Raw genomic sequence first — 21,986 nt, forward strand, 5'->3', positions numbered from 1 at the left:
TATCCACCAGACTGTGTGGTCTCTGGAGAGGCTGTCAGTCAGTTCCCACATGTGTGTTAAATTAGAAGCCTGCTCGTAAGGTGGTAACTTTTAAAATCTGCAGAGAAGATTGGCTTCTTTCAGAAAAAGACTAAGCCAGTGATGGGCAGCCTTTTGAGCTTGGTGTGTCAAACTTCGCCAAAAAACTGAGCATAACTTGGGTAGTGTGTCACTTTGAGGAAAAAAACATTATTTAGCGATATTTATAGTTTAAATAACATAAATATATAATTGTTATATATAATTGTATTTAATAAACCAAAAACTAAATATTTAGTGCTGACACGTGTGTCATAGGTTCGCCATCACTGGACTAGGCAGTTATTTCTGCTTCCTCTGCTCTAGGCTCTGGCAGGTATAGCCATGGGGAGTCTGCAGGAGCCTGTTAAGACCTGTTTCTTGGTGTTCCACAGTCTTTTGGGTCTTGTGGCTTTCAGGGCTAGGTGTTTTCAGGGCCTGTCTCTCAGGTGGAAATCTTAAAAGTTGGGCACCAGCTATGGGATCCAAACCCTTAGATCCTCGGGGGGAAGCTCAGAGTTGTGTGTTCTTCCCAGGTTGTATTTCCCTGTGCTAGGGGTGGGGCTTATGGCAGGGTTCTAGCTTAGGCTCTGCTACCTGGTTCAGTGTGGGGGTTTTCTTGTTCACCAAATAGTTAGGAGTCTGTCGACTAGTTTCTGGATTTGTTTCGCATGTAGCTGTAGATTTGGTGTGTCCATTTGAGGAGGGGATTCAGAAGCCGCTTTCATTGCCATCTTGAACTGGAACTGCAAAAGCTTTCTTAACCCTCCCCCTTCCACTCCTTCGTTTTCCAAATCTTAATCCAAGACTTCATTTCTATTTTCAAACTGTTGCATGTCTCAGTTCTAACAACAACCATTTCTTAATGTATCTGTTTGTTTCCCAGAGCTCTTTGCCCCAAGGACATCCAGTAGCTGGGAATGGAGAATGCGGCCAACACTGCTGGTTACCTGATAATCAGCTGTCCTTCCTCCTCTGTCCCCTCCACACTCCTTGAGCCCTGATTTTGTTCTCCATTCTTGTCCTTCAGAGAATGAGTCCCTCTCTAACTCCCTGGGGCTAAGTTTCAGACTTACACTCTAAGCCACTGAGTCTATGTTCTAACTGCACATGAACCACCTGGGGAGCTTTAAAAATCCCACCAGGGCACGCTCAGGAGCTATACCATGGCTTCCATTCCTTGAAATGGGAGGTTTTAGGTATAATCATGTTATTGGCTTTAGATATAGCCATGTTATGCTAAACTGGCCAATGGGGTATGAATATATGAGGCTGGGAAGCTTCTGAGAAGGCTATGCACATTTTATTTAAAGTCGTGATGTAGGGGTGTTCTTTTCCTGTCTCTGGAGATGGTAGTCTGCATCTGACTCAAGGTGAAGGAGCTTTTTTAGTTTAGTAATTGATCTGTGGACATAATCTCATTTAATCCTCATATACCCGCTGAGGTAGTTTGATTTTCATTATCTCCATTTCACAGACAAGGAAACTAAAGTTCACAGAAGTTTCAATACTTTCTCCCCAATGACAAGAGCTAGTAGCAGCAGAGACAAGATGAACCAAGCTCAGCCTGGCTCCTAAGACCATGATTCTCTCACTATTCCCACCAGTGTGCTGATAAGTTGTCAAGTACATACATGCATACATGCATACATGCATACATACATAAAATTTAAAAAATAAAATCACTGTGCTCTGGCCACTGTGGCTTAGTTGGTTGAGCATCACCCCATGCACCAAGAGGTTGCTGGTTTGATTCCAGGTCAGGACACATGCTGGGGTTTTAGGCTTAATCCCCAGCAGGGGGCATGCAGGAGGCAGCTGATTAGTCTTTCTCTCCCTCTCCCTTCCTCTTTCTCTTAATGAAAACCAATAAAAACATATTAAAATAAAAATAAAAACAGCCTAGTTTGTATTATTTTCCACTTTCCAGGGGTAAATATTCTTCCTTTGGCCTATTTTAGGCTACCACTGTGAGCTCACTGAACACTAACTTGGGAAGAATTGTGTACATTTGGTCCTTATGAGCCAGTGTGAGGCATTTCCAGCAAACCACTAAAAATTGGTCAAGGGCTCAAACTCAGTCTTTGAGGCTAAGAACCATGTTTCTCTTCAATCTTCCAAAGAGAGAGCTTTCTCTCAACACATCCCCTCAGAGCAGAGCTTTGCACTGGAGTTCTGCCTTGTTAGGGAGGAGGATTAGCTCTTCTTCCTAGAAGGCAGATAAGCATGATGAGGAACAAACCAATAGGGGTGAGCTTCACTGGTTTCCTACTGCCTCCAGGATGCTAAGGATGCAGAGAGGCATCCCAGAGGACTACTTATCATTCTGCACTATGGTGGTTCAAGAGAGCCTTTCTCATTTGCGTTACCTCTTTGCCATCTGAGCTGCTGAACATTCTGTGTACCCTTGCTGATCCCCTCTGGCAGTGCTGGGCACAGATTCATGACTTTGTGGTACAGTGAGAGTAGCAGGGGCCTGGGCATGTGGCCAGTGGAAACATTATGGTGAGCCAACTCCAGGCCTACCCAGTGGGCCAGGGGAAGCAGCACAATGATGGAGCGCTTGCTAAGTACATTTCAGACTGTGGCATGATATTCTCTTGCGTTGGAAGGGACCACTCTGCAATTATCCAGTCCGACTTCTGTCCGTCATCCTGCCGAGAGCTGTAGACTGTTTGAAGATGCCCAGTGATGCCCAGAACTCCTTCCCTCCAAGGATGTTGTTTCCACAGGAGTACCTTTATGAAAAAGTTCATTTTTATGCTAAAACAAATTCTGTAACCTGTTGCTGCCTGACATCATCCTAGTTCTAATCCTGGGAGCTGTAAACGCCCAGACCAGTCCATCTCCATATGGCAGGCATAGGTTATGGTGCACAAACAACTGCTGTAATCTCAGCAGCGCTGAACAACAGTAAGACAAATGGTAATTCTTTTTTGCTTGTGTAAAATGTCCATCAAGGGTTGGCTGAGTACATGGCTCATTAACTCGGAGACTCAGGCTGTCAGCCAAATTGTTCTCTCTCAACATGGCCGTTTACTGGAGGAAAGAGTCCCTCAGCAACACTGAAGTGTTCTAGCTTGCAAGTACTATGCATCATTATGCCCTTAACTCATTGGCTAGAACTATTCCCGTGGCTTTACCTGTACTTAACAAGACTGTAAAGGGGCTCATACTCCATGCCCGGGAATCAGAGAGCTGGAAATATTTGGAGTGCAGCTTAAAGACGGCCATAATATGGTGGAGTCTAGACCCAAGTCCAGTTTTCCAGGCACAGTCTAATTATGGCTCAGTGGGGCTCTTCATTCCCCTCACCTGAGGCTCCATGGTTGCAACTCTGGAGCCTAACACTGCGGTTTCATCTTTTTTGGCATCCACAGCGCCCTGCTATTGTATATTCATTCACTGGACCCTACGCCTCAGGATGGTGGGGATTATGGCTCATTGTAATGTCCCTGTCATTTGTAAAAGGTTCTGATGAATCCTGATGCTTGTTGGATGGATACACATATTGAATGTACTCTATGCCTCTGCCTGATTTTTTTACTCATGCTGTCAAGTCTTGTCACGTACATCTTGTCCTGATATAATTAGCTTTCTCAGACCCGAGTACAGGTTATATTTATTTCTTAAATTTGTTCCAGCACAGAGTTGTGAAAGAATATTATTTTTGGAGTCAAAAAGTGTGTTTGACACCCAGCTTTGATTATATCATTCAATAGCACAGATTTCTTAAGCACTTATAATGTGCCAGGTGCTACGGATACAATTATGAGGAAGGCAAGACCATGAGGCCACTTTACTCATATATATATATTTAATCAGAGAGCTGGAAATATTTGGAGTGCAGCTTAAAGACGGCCATAATAGCTTTTCATTTATTCAAAGGTGGTTAGAAAGTTACCCTGACTTTTCTTCTCAGGCTAACCCCCAGTTCACCTCCTCACTTGCTGTGTTACATGTTATCACTCCCTTCATTACTTAGTTCCCTTTCCTCTGATCGTGATTCAGCTATTATTTAATATATATATATATATTTATATATTTAAATGTTTTTATTGCTTTTAGAGAGAGAGAGAGAAATATATATAATATATATAATAATATATATATATTAATTGATTTGAGAGAGGAAAGGAGAGGGAGAGATAGAAACATCAATGATGAGAGAGAATCATTGTCTCCTGCATGCCCTACACTGGGGATTGAACCTGCAACCCAGGCATGTGCCCTGACTGGGAATCGAACTGTGACCTCCTGGTTCATAGGTCAATGCTCAACCACTGAGGCACGCCAGCCAGGTCACTTTACTCTTAAGTGGATTAATTTTGGCAAAAAAATATAACCTCTCTAGATTCAAATGTACATTCCATGAATGCAGGGATCTTTGGGTGTTTTTATTCACTCTAGTTATCCCAGCAACAAGAACATGATAGGCATATGGTTGGTGCTCAATAAATATTAGTGTAACGAATGATTGGTTCTCTAAGCTACAGTTTATTTTTTTCTATCAGAATCTCCTGGGAGGGCATTTATAGTTTGAAAACATAGTAGCACTTTGTCCCACTGCCTAATGTTTGTGTTTAGTCATGATGTTGATTGTTTGAAATCTAAAATAAAATTAAAGGAAAATCTAAGATTAAAGGAAGACATGATATATGTCTGTTCATTTCAGAGGAGCAGGGGCTGCCCAAGGGTGCAGAAAATTGTTCCAGATTGATTCTAATTTACTGGTCACCATACTTTGGGTACCATTGTTCACTGAGTTGGCTTGGCCACAAGGAAATGAGACTCTGTCATGTATGTTGCTAAAGCTCAGCTATGTGAAACCTATCACCTCTCTCTGATGAACCAGTCTAGTAACCATCCAAGAAGAAAACATGATCCGACTTTCCAGGCTTGTTTTTATAAACCTCTGCTCAGTCCCAATGATTAGTACCCCTTCCAGTGCTCATAAATTACTGCTTAAATAATTCTGTTCTGAAATGTTGCCTGTACTTACCTGAATGCTTTATTTCATCTCTTTATCTACCTTGGACTATACAATTCATTGTAACCTTTTCTTCTTGAAAGTCACTTTCATTGAGGAAAAACAAAACAGAGGGAGCAGAATTGAGGAATACTGCTTTCTCTTTCATTCACAAGTACTCATCAGTGGCTAGAGGAGGCTTATCTTGCTGGTGATCTTATGCTTAACTTTAGAAAGCATTTTTCCTTCCTGTGTATGAACAAGCATGAGAAATATGAAAGGCATCCAGGTATGAAATATTGCTATGTGATTTTAGAAACAAGTGAGTGTAAGCCTACGGGGAATTTGGGATTGAAAGAGCGCGCGCGCGCGCGCACAGACACACACACACACACACACACACACACACACAGAGTGGGTGTGCTAGTGTGCAAAGGTTGTATCGAGATGGACAGGGAGATAATTCAAGTGATGGGGGTTTGTGTGTAGTGAGAGTGATACAGGGTTGATGTCTGCTGGTGGAGGCTGAGGAACCATATGCCTTGGCTCACCGTTAGTCATGAGAGCACAAGGCTAGAAGAATTTGAGGGGTTATCCAGGTTATTGCTGACACTCCTAGATCAAATGACTACTAGACGATCCCTGGTTTCTAACTTGAAATATGTCCAAAGAAGATTCCTGTCTTAACCTCTGAAACCCACGTGGACATTTGACTACACAATCTTCACTTTGTCTAGCCCAAGTTTTCTAGCTTGGCCCAAGCCCTTCGAAGAATGAAACCCCTGTGAGGCAAGAACTGCCTTGGTGGCAGGAGAAAGGCAGCCCTGGGTGGTCTGGAAGGCTAGTGTGTGAGGACGGGGTGCTGTAGGAATACACAGGACTACAGGGTTGCTCACATTACTAGAAACTTCTTCACATATGTCTTCATCTAGGGAGAGAAAGCCTTGGTTCTATTACTAGCTTCAAATCCTTAGGCATGCCGGGACCTGGTCAACTGCTTGAGTACATGTCCTCGCTTTTCTGAACGGGCCCACAGGCATGTTGAGTATCTAGAGGGTACCCAGTAGATATTGTGTTAGGATGTGGTTTCTGTGTTATTTGGTCAGAAGTGAGTTAAATGTACCGTCAGGTTAAATCTGTAGGAACAAAAGTATTCCTGAAAGGCTTAAGAAAAGAGCCATTGTAGGGAGAGCCATGGATATTTCCTGCCCTTGTTTTTTTAGGGTGAGCAGCACAGTTTCAATACTGATCAATACTCAATATGGATCCTGCATTTCAGTCAGGTCAGGAGGGACTCAAAACTTATAAGTTTTTGACCAAATCTCCTGAGCAATCTCTGCCCCCAACTAGCTGGAAAAATAAGCCCCTCCAACTTGGAGCTGGCACAGCATCCCCATCAGGTGAGACGAGCAGCATGAAGTCTGTCCCATTCTACCCACTTTCTGCTGCTTTCACATGCAGTGTTCCCTGGTTCTCTGGATGGCTGACAATAATAATTGCTAACCGTGATTGAGCATTTTCTACTTCCCAGCCCTGGGGTTCCTGCTCCACATAGAATATCATACTAATGCCTGCTGTAATAATATGAGGGGGGCTGGTGCCATTCTCACTCCCATTTCACAGGTGACGTTGAGATCTGGGGAAAAAAACTGATTTTCCCCAAGGACACACAGTGAGTGGCAGATCCAGCACACAGGTCTGTGTTCTACTCAAGCCAATGCTCTTCACCCCTGTGGCGTCTTGCCTCCCAGAACGATGGTGGGCAGGGTGGGCAGGGTTGCTCTGATAGGCAGTCAATGGCAGGGCCAGAGCTGTCACAGGGTGATGCTGAAGGTTTAGGAATACATGGGAGAAATACATTGGCGGCTGCCATTTTTGGCCTCTAAAAGAGCCTATCATATAAATATGCAAATCAGGATTTTGTATCATCTTGGTGGCGGGGAAACTGGCTCATATGCCAGGTTGGGCCCTGAAAATCAAATGGTAGAGGAAGGGAGAGAGTACAGAACTGACATACTGGGAAATGAAGAGTGAGGAAGGGGGAGTGAGAAAGGACAACTGACGTGGGAGTAGGGGTGATGGGGGCAATGGGGACAGCCGGGACAGGATGAAGCTGAGGGTGGCACTCCTGGCTTTGGTTCTGCTTCAACACAGGAGTGAGGGGACACTACCAAGCCCCATTAATAGCTGCCAGCCTGGCTCACTCTATTCAACTGCAACTCAGTTCAGGGTAACCTATGACCACAGGGCTCCTTTCCTCTGTGAATGTCTCAGGCTGTATCTGAGTCTTATCCTCAGATGATATGAAATGCGAAGTGATAGGACCCGGTGTGATTCTGAGCCAGGGGCAGTTGCAGTGGACTGTCCAGTCACTTTAGAGTCAACACAGCCAGATGAAGTAATGAGGTTGACTAAATCTGGAGATAAAGAAGACACAACACTTTATGGCATTGCCCATGATATGGTCAAGGCCAAATCTGTGGCTGGAATATTTTCAAGGCAACCTGTACCCAATTAAGGTCAATACATGGTAAATGGGGTGTTTTATTTTTGCTCTTTGCTACCAAGTTACATCAGCTCTGTCGCTGGAAGAATGCAGCTGCCCACTCAGGACCCAGGCTACATGCCTTCTTCCTGTGATGCCCCAGGAGACAGCAGGGTGGGTGAGTTACTAAACCGTGAAGAGGCTCACTCCCCTAAAGGGAAAGGAAAGGACTGGAAATCCCACCAAGACTCAGAGGTTACTCAGGGGTTTAGAAGGGGTTTACAGGATATAGTATGATCAGACAATTTCCTCTTCCTTGGGGAGGCCCAGTTGCATCACTCTGGCCTGCCCCAGTTCCCTTCAGGGGGGTTACCAGTGCCAGGCCTTTGACATGCAAATTCTATAATTTCACTGCTGATAAATGGTCCTACAGACAGAATGACTAAGTACTGTCCTGCCCAGTTGGCAGTTTATCTAGTGCTCCCTGCCAATCCCAGTTTTACACATTTTTTCTTCTTAAAAACCCCAGAAGTGGGGAAAAGTAGAATTGGCCTTACTAGAAAAACCTTACTAAATTGGGCTATAAAAGTAGGAACTCTGGAGTTAAACTGCCTGGTCCAAATCCTGACCCTACTGCTTTAGTTGTGTGACTTTGGACAGTTGCTTAATCTTGTTATACCTCAGTTTCCCTATCTGTACAATGACGATGAGAGTACACACCTCTTGGGGTACTGAATGAGTAAATGAATTTAAAGTGTTTGGAACAGATAGTAAATGTGCACTAAATGCTAGCAATTATTATGAAGTGAAAACATCTTTGCAGTCAAAAACGGATCATCTCAAAGCAAATGCTTTGTAGTTATTCTCCTTTCAGACACTTAGGTCTGCATGTCTAGTGCAGTGTGGAATACCTTGAGAGGATGGGGACAAATGGGTGTGGGGATGAGGACTAGCTGGGGCGGACGACAGGGGGATAAGACCTGAATATCTCTAAATATTCCTTATCCAAGAGGAAGGGGAGTTTGGGGAGAGGGTCAGTGTGACCTTATCTTGACCTCCTGCTGCCATCTGAGCTCAGGAAACCCATCAGTTCCTGCAGCAGACTCAGCACTTGCTGATCGAATGGCTTATGGCCAGTCTGCCCAGGAAGTGCAGGCGGGCCACCGGCCTTGTGATCCTCAGAAAGGAAGCAAGGTTTAGGAGAACTGATGAAAGATGTGAAACTGGTCTCTGACCCTGGAGTAAGAGACTGAGTGTTAGTAAATATCCTGAATATGCTCTCCCCTCACATATAAAAGAGAAATGAGGAAGAAGCAATGGAATCCTGTCATAGCAAACTGATTGGCTGTCAATAATCTGTCTGGTAGATCTGGAATTATCTTAAGAGAACAGACTTAGCCCAAACTGACCCATGTAGCAGGCTGGAGAACAGGTTGTGAAGAGGGAAGCTGCTGAGTGATCACAGACTCATCAAAGAGGACTGTGGGTCCCTCACAGGGCCGTGATAATGGATTCTGTAAACATGCACAGGAGGCATGCTTTCTTCTTTATGGTTCCTTACCAGTGTGGGACAAACCATAGCAAGCTAATCACCCCACAGAGCAGTAGAACACCCTGAACTGCAAAGTAACTATGTTATAGGCCAAAAAGTCCCAAGGTCAGAATGATCCCTCCCTTTCCAGAAGTCTGTTGGGATAGTGCTTCAAAGATTTAGACTCTAGACTGGATTCATTCCTTACCAAGTCAGAAACCTTTGGGTAACCAATAACTCCTCTGAGCCTCTCTTTCACTCTTATTTATAAAACTAGAGGCCCTGTGCACGAAATTCATGCACAGGGGTGGGGTATCCCTCAGCCCAGCCTGCACCTTCTCCAATCTGGGACCCCTTGAGGGATGCCCGACTGCCTGTTTAGGCCTAGTAGGATCGGGCCTAAACGGGCAGTCAGACATCCCTCTCACAATACAGGACTGCTGGCTCCCAACTGCTCATCCGCCTGCCTGCCTGATTGCCCCTAACTGCTTCTGCCTGCCAGCCTGGTCACCCCCAACAGCCCTCCCCTACAGGCATGGTCCCCACCAACTGCCCTCCCCTGGAGGCCTGGCCCCCCCAACTGCCCTCCCCTGTAGGCCTGGTCCCCCCAACAGCCCTCCTCTGTCGGCCTGGTCAACCCTAACTACCCTCCCCTGTAAGCCTGATTGCCCCCAACTGCACTGCCTTGCAGGCCTGGTCCCCCCCAACTGCCCTCCCCTGCAGGCCTGATCCTCCCAACTGCCCTCCCCTGCAGGCCTGGTCCCCCCAACTGCCTTCCACGCAGGCCTGGTCCCCACCAACTGCCCTCCCCTGCAGGCCTGGTCACCCCTAACTGCCCTCCCCTGCTGGCCTTATCGCCACAACTGCCCTCCCCTGCAGGCTTGGTCCCTCACAACTGCCCTCCCCTGCAGGTCTGGTCCCCTCCAACTGCCATTCCCTGCAGGCCTGGTCTCCCACCCAACTGCCCTCCCCTGGAAGCCTTGGTCCCAATGCTTAGCAGTCATTGCTGTGATTCAGAACAGACATCTTGGTACGAGACAGGCCATGTTCATTTAAGGGATACACAGAAGGTTATATCAACCTTTCCTCTCAGGAGTTTAAGTCAAGAGTTCTATCCATTCTGCTCATAGCTATTATTCATTGTATTCACTGGATATCTACTCTTCTAGAGGGGATGGAATAAATCCTTCTAGACAAAAAAATTTCTTTTTGTTACAAAATGCATTTATTTCCAGCCAGATAAAATTCCCCAACTGCATACATGGGTACATATTACAAGGTCCTTCTTTGATAACTGTCCTGTTTACAAGAGCCATTTCTAATTGTTAAGATGAAAACCAAACAAACATCTCCATCTCTTAAAATATAATTTAAATAAACTGCTAATGTATAAGCCATAAGTCTGGTCACTGACATGAGTGGCATGCGATTCTTCACGGAGGAGTCCAGAGCAACGGTGAGATTCCACAAGTCAGCAGGCAGCAAGCACCTCTAGTTCATCTGCTGGTTGTGTGGGTAGTTGCTGTATGGCAGTGAGCCTTGTGTGAAAACAGCTGAGTACAGACAAAGAAGTATGGCATGTGCAACATGGAGAGGCATTTCACAAAATGCAAACACCCTTCAGGTAAATCAATGGACTGTGGAATGAAAACATGGTGAATGCACATCTGTTTACACTAGCCCACCGGGCACTCAATATTGTGGCACCATCTCACTGGGCACTCAATAAATATCAAGGTAAGGATAAGAGAATAAATTGGAATGTTGTCTTGGTGCCCAACATCTGTTTTCAAGATTGAGCTTTAGGTTATAATTTTTTGCATACCATATTTTTGTTTCTTCAGAGTAAATCGTTCTATTTGGAAAGCCACCCGTTTCCTTATCTTCAGATTCTTCATTAGCATTTAGAGACTCCTTGCAGACTGCCAGCCTTAGGAGCTCATTGGCTTACAGATTTAAAGAGCACAGACAAGTCCATACAAGTCTTGATTTGTCCCTTGAAAATATTCTGTTTGGCTCAGAATATTCTCTAGGATCTAGTTTATTCTTCACAAATTCTCTCCTTGTGGTTCCTCTTAATATCCCAAGCCTGAAATAGCCTTGGAAACTCATAGGCTGATCAGTGTATTTCGTCACGAACTCTCATTTCAGTACTATTTCCAGTGCCATGGCTCCCTCGGGACTTGAAATAGTTGCTCTCTTGAAGTTCCGTCCCTTGGCGTTCACCACCTACTCCCTGACATTAAGGTTCTTGCTCTAACGAGGATGCTGGGGAGTTCCCCACAAAGGAAATCCCTGGAAAATTGGCATCCCCTTGTGATTCTCACGTCACTCTCTCCTTCCATCAGGCTAAGGTTGCAATTCCGGAGACACAAAGGAAAAGTTTCTAAACTCATCTTGGTTAATCATCGGGAGATGTCCCTCATCAATTGGAGTTAAAACTGGCTCTTCTTTTATGAAGTCGGGGTCAAAATTACTGACATCTTCTCGGGATTTCTGTCAACAAGGAAACAAGGGTCAGATTACGCACTTGAGGACTTTCTCTCGTCTTCCACGAGTCGTAGCCCAGTGAGTTCAGAGAACTGCTCTGCCACTCACACTGTAGCATTATTTACAGTTATAACAATTATGATTACACAGCGTTTTATAGTAAATCTACTGCATTGTGTATAATTATGGCATTTGGTAACCACCAATTCACTAACCCCATGAAAATCCTGCTGAGTAAGGCCAGCCGTAGGCTGGGAGGCTAAGGAATTAACTTGGTCACCTGACCCAGCTGGCTCACTCACCCTTTACTCTCCATTTCACTGAGGTGCCACTTCTCCACAGGCCTTACCGAGAGGCACATTTGCCAATGGAGACTGAGTTCATACTTGCCCCACTTCTTGTTTGTACCCAGGTCTGTGTGCTTGAAGGGATTTTCTCAGAAGACTTCTTAGAAACGCTGAGTTTAGGGAACAAGGGCCTCTTCCTTTACCCACCGGTGAGATTCTATGCCCAGCTGGCAGAGCTGCCCTTATCCCAAGGGAGATGGCAGGTGGCTGCCCATTAAAGGCAGTGGCGTTACTTTTGGGTGCTTGGTGTCCAACCTAGTAAGCTCTTATACATTAAGCTAATTGTGTGCTTGGAAATGCTGGTATTTTTACATCTTTATAAACTATGCTGAAAAGGTCATTTCTGCTGCTATTATACCTCTCTCTTACTTGAGTCAATGATACTTTTCTCTCCACCTCTGGAGCATCCCTCATCCCCCTAACTCTTGATCTACTGCTAGCCCAGCATCTCTGCCTTCCCATGTGGATCTCTAGACACACAGCTAAGAAAGAGCTTACTTCTCAGACCAAGAGCTGGACCACTCTCAGGAAGGCTGCCCCACTCAGCTTGGGGAGGTACCTCTGGTGCTCTTGGTATTTCTTCAGACAAAAGGGACTTGGCCTATTCTGGCCTCAGCTCTGCACTATAGGAGCATGCAAGATGCGAGAACTTTGTGAGAAGTAACCTGGGCACGTGGTGTTGACTCCGGGGTGAGGCCGCCCTGCCAAGTGTCAGGCTGAACTTCTGGAGTGGTATTCCATGGGGAACCATCCCGCTGCTCAATAGACTTTGGTGGAACACTATGATATCAAAGAAAGAGGCAAGTCTGCTGTGATGGGCTTGGACACTTACGATTCTGGGTCTGAAAGGTGGTTCTAGTTGGCGATGGTTCAGCTGGGCCCAGTCTATTTCCTTAAAGAAAGGATGTCTCAAGATGGCGTGCTCGCCGCCCTGCGTCAGGCTGCCCAAGCGCATAGTGGGGTTCTTGGTCATGAACTGCGAGAGAGGGGGAGAAAGAGAGTCGGTCATTCAGTCATTTACCACAAGCACATCACAGATGGTGGGCGCCCGCTCTGGCAGAGGAGCCCCGGGAGGCTGATCTTGCTTAACTCGTTGAATTTTCCATCAAGGGCAGCACAGCCACGGTGAATCATCCCTTAAAGGCGCAGCTGCTTGTGTATTTACGGCCTTCCCCACTTCCATTTCAGACGTGGCCACTAAAATAAAGCTGAAGGGTCCAGTTTTCTGTAAATACCATGTATTTTTCTTTCCTCTTTGAAGAAAAGAAACTCTTTATAAAGTAGTGAGCCTTTCTCCAACTCCGCAGTTGTAGACAGCCCACATCTTATGAATGGGGCTACTTTTAGGAACAGCTGTGCCATTTTTCTGAGACCCGACTGGCTGGCCGGGATTCCCACTCTCTGACAAGACCACAGAGAGAAGAGTGAGAGCCATTATTTTGAAGATCTCTGTGAAGAAGCCGCAAGGGTGAAAAACTTACCCTTTCTGTGTTCTGACTCTCGGATAGACAAAGTTGGCCACTTTTCTTTAAGTAACAAAGATATCATGGTTTCAAGTGAAAAGTGTTTTTTGTGTTGTTTTTTTTCCCCTTCAAGATGCTCCCTTCTCCCCTGTCCTTCCATCTCAAAATGTTTAATGACTGAGAATCTTGCTACATGGGCCAAAAACTAAAACAAGCATCATCACACATTCAATGTGTGTATATAAACCTCATGTCTTCATGTCAATTGGGAAACTCTCCTGGGACTGTGCTCCTGTCAAGATGTTTGGGCTAAATCTACTTTCACAAAATGGCCAATTAAAGGTGTTCTGATCACATCCTGACCAGGGACTACACGGGATAATTCGCTTTTCACGGCCAGAATGTGATTTTGGATTTCAGAGGCCCTGAAGCTAACTTAATTTCCCATTTTTAAAAGAAAATTGCCTCGGATAATATGTTTTGTTTTTGGTTTTAAATTTAAATCGCATTATCTTTGAACAAGTTTATGACACCTGATGACAGGTCCTGAGCACCCCTTTCCAGGTTTGATTTATGGATACAGGACAAAAGTGATGCTGTGTTCATAGAAACTGCTTTGGAGTGGAAATTTCCAGAGTCAATACAAAGGCGATCTTGTGGAAGGTGCAGACGTGAAAAGATGGTGTTAGAGGTTAGAGGCAGCCATGCCGCCACGCCAGGTGTCAGCTGCAAAGCCTCCAGTGTTGCTTCAGCTGAAAAGGATCATATGGAGAAAGGAGGTGGCGGCAAAAGTCCCTAAGCAAATCCGACAGGATGGGCCTCAGAAAAGGCTGAAACAGCTTTAGAGGGAGCCAATGAAGAGGGAAGACACGGATGGGTTGACAAGGGATGCAGCCACAGGACTGGAAGGGGAGCCGAAAGGGAAAGGAGCCTTCCGAGCTCCATGGGTCCAACCAGAGCAGTTGGCTCTCCAGGCAGGTGCAGTGGTGAGCGTGGAGGCAGGTGATACATAGCTCACAGGTAACTCAGTTCTGTGAGAGCTAGGGGTTCTGCTGCGTGGGCTCTCCCGGATGTTGAGAGTATCATTATCAGCCGCTCAGCAAGGAAAGGGAAATGCATACATAAAAGAAACAGGTAGATTCTCTCCTTACGGAAGTCAATGGGATACCATCCCTGATAGAAGAGTAGTGTCTATTCTAACAACTAATTAACAAAAATCTGTGTTTCTAAAAACTCAGGATCCAAGGATGGGGGAACAGATCCAGATGGCTTGTGGGAAATTCCCAGGGGGCCTGCCAGTGATGCTAGCGGAGGACAGCTGTGACTGTGCGGGTACAACTTGTTCTTCTGGGCAAGGGGAACAGTGCACAGCTCTGGATGTCAGGGTGGCAGAAACACCAGAGTCCCAGAGACCCTGCCCGTGTTTCCCTGCCCCAGCACTGAAGGCCAGCTTCCACAGGGCAGTGGGGAAAGGTGTTGCCTGAGGAAAACTAGACCAGATCTTGGCGGCTGCCTAAAAATTACATCCCTGGAAATGGAGATGGGCAGAATAACCCTTTCACTAGCTTGATACTTTCTCTCGGGGTTCTGATAAGTCCTTTTGAATAACAAAGCATTTTTGTTTTGACCTTTAATAGCTTGTCTTGAGCCCTTAGATACAACCATCCACTTAAAGTTTAATTCAGTTCCATTTACAGAGGTTGATGGGTGTCTATGCAAGGTGGTGCATTAGGCCTCGTGCAGACACAGATGACAAGGATAGCGGGAGTGATATGATGAAGGAGCTGATCAGAGAAGGGGGAGGGGCAAGCAAGCTTTAGCCACAATACACAGCTGGATGGAATGAGAAGAGAGAGCAAAACGCTGGGGGAACTTTGAAGAGGGACTGGATAAATAGCATTGGGGGCTGGTGGTGAGAAGGCAAGTAACGGCCTCATGGAAGAGGTGGCATTGGACGAGAGATAGGCAGATGAACAGAATGAACATAGGCACACTGTCTTCCACTTTCATGCCTAACACAGTCAGCACAGATGCATGCAGGCACCTGGTATGTTGGTGGAGAAGCACATGGCGTGGCAAGGCTGGCATATGGGGATGGTTGAGGGACCAGGGGGCAGCCAGTAGGATCCATCAAAGTGTGTGAAGGGGTGAGTGACAAGAGCTGCGCTGTGATTTGGGAGGTGACTCTTCCACAGTGTGATGAACACAGCCCGAACGGAGGGGTCAGACATTGGTGGCAGATGAGCAGTTGAGACAAAAGCTGAGAAGACATGACAGGTTCAGAAGCTGGAAGAGTGTCTGGTTAGTGGGGAGGAAAAGCTGGGAGCAAGTCCTGCAGGGCCTGTGGACGAAGAACAAACACAATCCACCCCACCGGGAGCAGAGAGAAGGGCTAAAGGGGGAGTTCAAGGTATAAGGGGCCATCTGCACTGGTCAGCTGACAGAGCTGTGGTGTTGGGTAACAGAAATAGGTAAAGAGGGGCGCAACTGATTACTATGAGTGGTGTTAATATTAATGGAAGCCCTGGCCAGTATTCTCAGTGGTTAGAGTGTTGGCCCACACATTGAAGGGTCATGGGTTTGATTCCTGGTCAAGGGCATGTACCTGGGTTTCTGATTCGCTCCCCACCCCCCAGTTGGGGCACATGTGGGAGGCAACCACGTGATGTCTCTCTCACATCAATGTTTCTCTCTCTCTCCATCTCTCTCTCTCTCTCTCTCTCTCTCTCTCTCTCTCTCTCTCTCTCTCCTCCCTCTCCCTCTCTCTTTTCACTCTCTGAAAAGTGATGGAAAAAAATCCTCTGGTGAGGATTAACTAAATAACTAAATAAAATATTAATCGAAGTAGCAGCAGTAGTAATGGTATTTTTGTCAAAGGAACAAAACCAAACCATCGAACATTTCTCAAGACCTACAGTATACAGATTTGGGAGTCTGATGAGCTCAGCTTTGCATTTCAGGTATAGAGACGTCCACATGGAGATGACTGGCTGTGTAAGTCTGGGTGCAGCCGGGGGTAGAGAGCTAACCCCGAGACATCAACATCTGGTGAGAGAGCAAGAGCTAAAACTGCGAGGGCAGCAGGATTAAGGAGAGGGAGAGAGAGTGCAAACTGAGACTGGCCCAGGCCTCAGACATTTTGTTTGGCCCATATAGTGTGTTTTAAAATACTTTTAATTACTTGCCACACATTTAAAGACTAGGAAATGTCTCATCACATAAAAGTCAAGTTTTCCAATTTCTCTTGGAAAATGGGATATTCTGGAACACTAGACCTTTTTCTGGATAAAAGAAGCCTGGGGTTGAACAGTGGCTGCCTCATTAGAGGGGCAGATGGGCCCTGGTCAGCCACCTCCCACCACTCCCGGCTGGCTCTGCTCCCTGACTTGCATGGCTCCTGCGCCCTGGCCCAGAGTGAGAAGCAGGCCAGGGTGGCAGTGGGAGGGGCTCATGAAGAAGCAAGAGGAGAACAAATAGCAAGAAACAGAAACCTGGACAGGGACCATTTCAAGGATGACGATACAGGCCCTCTATGACTACCCGCCTCTAAAGATTCAGAGATGGGGAGTTAAGGGAACAGCTGACATTAGTCCCTGGCCTGAAGTCTTTGCCAGGACACAGTGGTAGAGGTGTATAGGGTTGGGGACCAAGGAGCTCGCTGCCCGGGGCCAGGCACAGGACTCTCCTAAGCTCGGTGTTCCTGGGGCTGAGAAGTTAATGGCATAACCCTTTCACAGAAAACTTCCTTTATTTGCTTATGTCCCTAAGAGGACCCAAATGCCAAACAAGTTAACAATGTTTGAGCAATCATTTGTCTGTGTCTAAGGTCTACTTAAAATTTGCCTCACCTCAACTAACCTCCTTCCTGACCGTGGGCCAAACGAGAAAGTCAGCCAAGGAGGAAAATAAAGTGTCTTCATGAAAGATTCTGGACACATTTACTGAAGGAGGCAGAAGTTTTCTAGGGTCAATAAAAGCACTTTACAAGCTGCAAAGAGTGAGGAGGCCAGGGCAGAAAATCTGACTCCACCCCAAATGTAAGTGTCAAGCTGACTGGGAAGCAGGGGCCGGAGAGCGATCAAGAATGCATGGGCTCATTTCGAATTCCCCTGCCTCCTGTGACCCTCTTTTAAGTGGAATCTAACTACAGGCTGCGGAAGGAATCAGAGGCACACCTGACCTCAGAATGAGGCACTCGGCAGTTCTATCAGGGCCGCAGAGAAACTCTGACCACAGGGGAGAGCAGTCAGCCATGCGTCTTCCCGAAAGAAGCTCTACAGTGAAATGTAAGAGATTTAGGGCAGGTTTGTACAAGAATGTCCTGGGAAGCCTACTGTAAACTAGGGAAACATGTAAAAAATATAAGAGCTCTTCTGACGGTCAGGCTCTGCAGTTCCATGATCTGTGTCGGTCTACCAGTTCTATCGCCGACGAGCTTTGTGACCTTGTACACATTTCTTAACTTCTCTGGGCCTCAGCTTCTCCAACTATGAAATGGAGATTTCCCTGTATCTCAGAAGGTTGCTATGACAAGTAAATGGGATAATCCATGTAAAATGCACATCACATAGAAGCCCCTGAAAAAGGGCCCTATCAGTAAGCATCTTGTTAAACCAGTTGTAGGTCCATCCTGTTCTACCTAAAGGCAGGAGCATGGCCTGAGAGACTGAGAGTCTGAGGTCAGCCTTGACCCTGAAACTCATCTGGCTCTCCCTGTTCCTCCACTTTGCACCCAGTGAAGACAGACCAAGGTCTGTTTCTGCTCTCACAGTCCCAGGCTCCGACAGTGGTAGTAATAGTCTCTGGGAAACAATTATTGTGAAAGTACAGATTTCTAAAGACGATCTTAAAACAAGAAGACAAATAATACTTGGGTTTTAACGTGCAGTTGTATCTGCATCAATAAAAGGAGGGAGATAATGAATGCAGGATGAGGGTGCAATGGAGCCATTTCCTTGTAAGTCTGGTGTTGGGCACAGCACTCCATGTCTCGTGGGCTCTGCTACACAGGAGGAGGCTTTGGCTTAGAGCTGTTGGATGCTCCACAGGATAGAGTTCAAACTAACCCTGTGTAATAATGTGTCTTGAGATAACAGGATCCAAATGTACTTTTGAAACTCTTTATAATGTAGACAATGGCTAAAACTGCGCTTTTTTTTTTCCTCTTTCAAAATCTGCCTGACTTCAGAGGAGGAGGACTAGTTATATAAATAGAGCCATCAGTCTAATAAGATTTTCTTCCAGGAGGGAGAACACACTGTATTTTCTTCCTACTAGTTGGATTTGGCTGCTGGGCAAACAAAATGACCTTCTCCTTTCATCCAATTTCAGACAAGAGAGCAGAGAGAGTTAGCTGTTAGTGCTGGCAAGCCAGGGGGAAGGGAACTGTGCCACAGGACATTCCCATCAATATTCCAGGGAGACACCCTGAAATGGGAAGAAGGCATTGTACGCCTCTACAGAGAGTCCTGGGGAAGGAGAGCAGAGAAAGAGCTCAGGACACAGAAGAGTGTACGGTTCATGGTATGGTGGCCAGCCTCAGCCAGCATGGGCGCACAACACGGGGTTGACAAAATGCATGCTTGTGTGTGCATGTTGCAGCCACGCATGTCTGCCTTTTGCCACTGGCACAGACAGTCTGACCTAGTTAGGAAGACCAGTCATCAAGCCTCCTTTCACACCCCTCCATGCCAGCTGTGGTGGTGAGGCTCAGGCACGAGAATGACCTGTGCCAGCAGCAGCATCCAGCTCAGAGCAGTGGTAAGAGGGAGAAGGACAGTCATGTGAGTTAGTTAATGGACAGCATGGGAGGAAAGAGACACCAGGGCTCTGACGTGGTGTTGATAAGTCACTTTACTATAGGAGAAGGCGGGGACAAATATTGCAACCGAAGACGAGGCTGACGAGAAACCACTGGGGATGGGATGGTGCTTGGGATGGGGGAGGATACATAATGGATTTTCAAAATAGCTCCGAGGAAACAAACTGTCAGCTTCCCAAGGACAGGTTATTATACACAATGGTTGCTATGGAATATTGGACAGGTTATTATACACAGTGGTTGCTATGGAATACTGGAGGAGCCCAGAGAAGGAGTGTTGCTCTAGCTTGTTCAGAGTGGATCTGTGTGGAATATACTAGGCAGGGCTGAAACTAGTAATCTGCACACCTAGGGCAGTCCATCACCCTGCCATTCTCACTGCACACAGAGGTCCAGCTCCAGACTGGTTTGGGCAGGGGGCAGCTGTTGGAGTGGGAAAGAGAATGGTATAGTTTTTATTTATCTGTATTTTTCAATTATAGTGGACATACAATATTATATTAGTTTCAGGTGTATAACATTGTAATTGGACATGTATATACCTTACAAAGTGATCACCCTGATAAGACTCCATCTAACACCATGCATAGTTATTACAAGACAGGGGTAGGCAAAAGTAGGTTTATGGTTCTGAGTATGCAAAACATAGTTTATTCCTGTATTATTAATTCACTAGAGGCCTGATGCATGGAATTTGTGCAAGGGGATCGGCCCTCACAGCCACGGCAGCATGCCTCAGCCCTCACAGGCCCTCGCAGCCCCGGCTTTGTCTGGAAGGTTGTTCTGCTGTCCAGTCTAATTAGCATATTACACTTTTATTATTATAGATTATTGTATTATTTTCCATACAAATGACTGTAAACCTACTTTTGCCCACCCATAATATTGACCATGTTCCCTATGCTGTACTTTACATTCCCATGACTATTTTGTTACAGACAATCTGTACTTCTTAATCCCTTCACCTTTTTCATCCATACCCACCTCCATCTGGCAACCATCAATTTGTTCTTTATATGTGAGTTTGTTACTATCTTGTTTATTATGATTTCACATGCAAGTGAAATTGTATGGTATTTGTCTTTCTCTGACTTAGTTCACTTTGCATAATACCCTTTAGATCCACCCATGTTGTTACAAATGTCAAGATTTCATTCTTTTTTTTGGCCAAGGAATTTTCTATTGTGTATATGTACCACATCTTTGTTATCCATTTGTCTTTTGATTGGAATACTTAATCTATTTACATTTGAAGTAATTACTGATCGGTATGTAGTTATTGGCATTTTATTGTTTTCTGGTTTTTGTAGTTCTTCTCTGTTCCTTTCTTATTCTCTTCCTATTTTCTCTTGTATGTTGATGACTTTCTGTAGTGTTGTTCTTGGATACCTTTATTTTTATTTCTTGTATAAAATCTTATAGATTTTTGGTTTATGGTTACCACGTGCTTCATATATACCAAGCTTGTTTACACCAGTCTATTTTAAGTTGATAGTTGCTTATGTTCAAACATATTCTAAAATTGCTACAAAAAATAAAATAAAATCAATACCATTTTTACTCACCTCCTCCCCATTTGTTTTCATCATCATTTCTTACTTCTTTTGTGTATATGTTTGTATGTATCCCTTAGTTTACTCTTGTGATTACACATGATCTTCCTACTTTTGCCTTTTAGCCTTTGTAGTAGCTTTATGGTTGGCTGATCCACTGCTTTTCACTGTTTGCTTTTGTCAGTGAGCATTTTTTCTTTCCCATATTTTCTTATTCATATATTTTATCTTTTCTACTTAAAGAAGTCCCTTTAACATTTCTTGTAATACTGGTTTAGTGGTGATGAACTTCTTTAGCTTTTTCTTGTTTGGGAAGCTCTGTATCTGTCCTTCAATTCTAGATGATAGCCTTGCTAGGTAGAGTCATCTTGGTTGTAGGTTTATGCTTTTCATCTCTTTGACTATTTCATGCCACTCCCTTCTGGCCTTCAAAGTTTCTGTTGAAAAATAAGCTGATAGTCTTGTGGGAGCTCCCTTGTAGGTAACTGCTTTATTTTTCTTGCTACTTTTAAGTTTGCCTGTCTTTAACTTTTGACATTTTAATTATGGTGTATCTTGGTGTGGGCCTCTTTGGGTTCGTCTTGTTTGGGACTCTCTGCATTTTTCTGGACTTATATTTCTATTTATTTAACAAGGTTAAGAAAGTTTTTAGTTATTTCTTAAGTAGGTTTTCGATCTCTTGCTCTCTGTCTTCTCCTTCTGGTCTCCCTGTGATGCAGTGTTGGTATGCTTGATGTTGTCCCAGAAGTCCCTTAAACTATCCTCCCCTTTTAAAATTCTTATTTTTGTTTGATGTTCCAATTGGGTGTTTTCCACTACCTTGTCTTCCAGACTGCTGACTGCATCCTCTGGTTCATCTAATCTGATGTTGATTTTCTCTAATGTATTCTTATTTCAGTAATTGTATTCTGCATTTCTGACTGGTTCTTTTTTATGGTTTCTATCTTTTTTGCTGAGGTTCTTCCTGAGTGTATCTATTCTTCCTTTTAAACTCCTTGAGCATTCTCATAACCTGTGTTTTGAACTCTGTGTCTCATAGATGGCTTGTCTCCATTTTGTGTGTGTGTGTGTGTGTGTGTGTGTGTGTTGTTGTTGTTGTTTTTCTGGAATTTTGACCTGTTCTTTCATTTGGTATATGCTTGTCTCATTTTTGCTGACTCCCCGTGTTTGTTTCTGTGTATGAGATCTGTTACATCTCCTTGTATTGGCAGAATGGCCTTATGTAGTTCATATCTTGTGAGGTTCAGTGGTGCAGTCTCCCAGCTCACCT

At 45.1% G+C, this 21,986-nt stretch overlaps 1 protein-coding gene across 1 annotated transcript in view; it reads right to left on the bottom strand.

Moving 5' to 3' along the window:
- Window positions 1-10,251: 10,251 nt before the first annotated feature.
- PRKCH (protein kinase C eta) overlaps window positions 10,252-21,986 on the bottom strand; it is a 221,949-nt gene continuing 210,214 nt past the window's right edge. Inside the window, exons 13-14 of the mRNA XM_008138975.3 lie at window positions 12,712-12,855; window positions 10,252-11,538 (exon numbers count right to left, since the gene is read on the bottom strand). Of these exons, the coding sequence (XP_008137197.1) occupies window positions 11,392-11,538; window positions 12,712-12,855 (291 nt within the window). The 3' untranslated portion in view covers window positions 10,252-11,391. The remainder of the gene's footprint in view (window positions 11,539-12,711; window positions 12,856-21,986) is intronic.

Source organism: Eptesicus fuscus, chromosome 5 (assembly GCF_027574615.1).
Source record: "Eptesicus fuscus isolate TK198812 chromosome 5, DD_ASM_mEF_20220401, whole genome shotgun sequence".
NCBI lineage: Eukaryota > Metazoa > Chordata > Mammalia > Chiroptera > Vespertilionidae > Eptesicus > Eptesicus fuscus.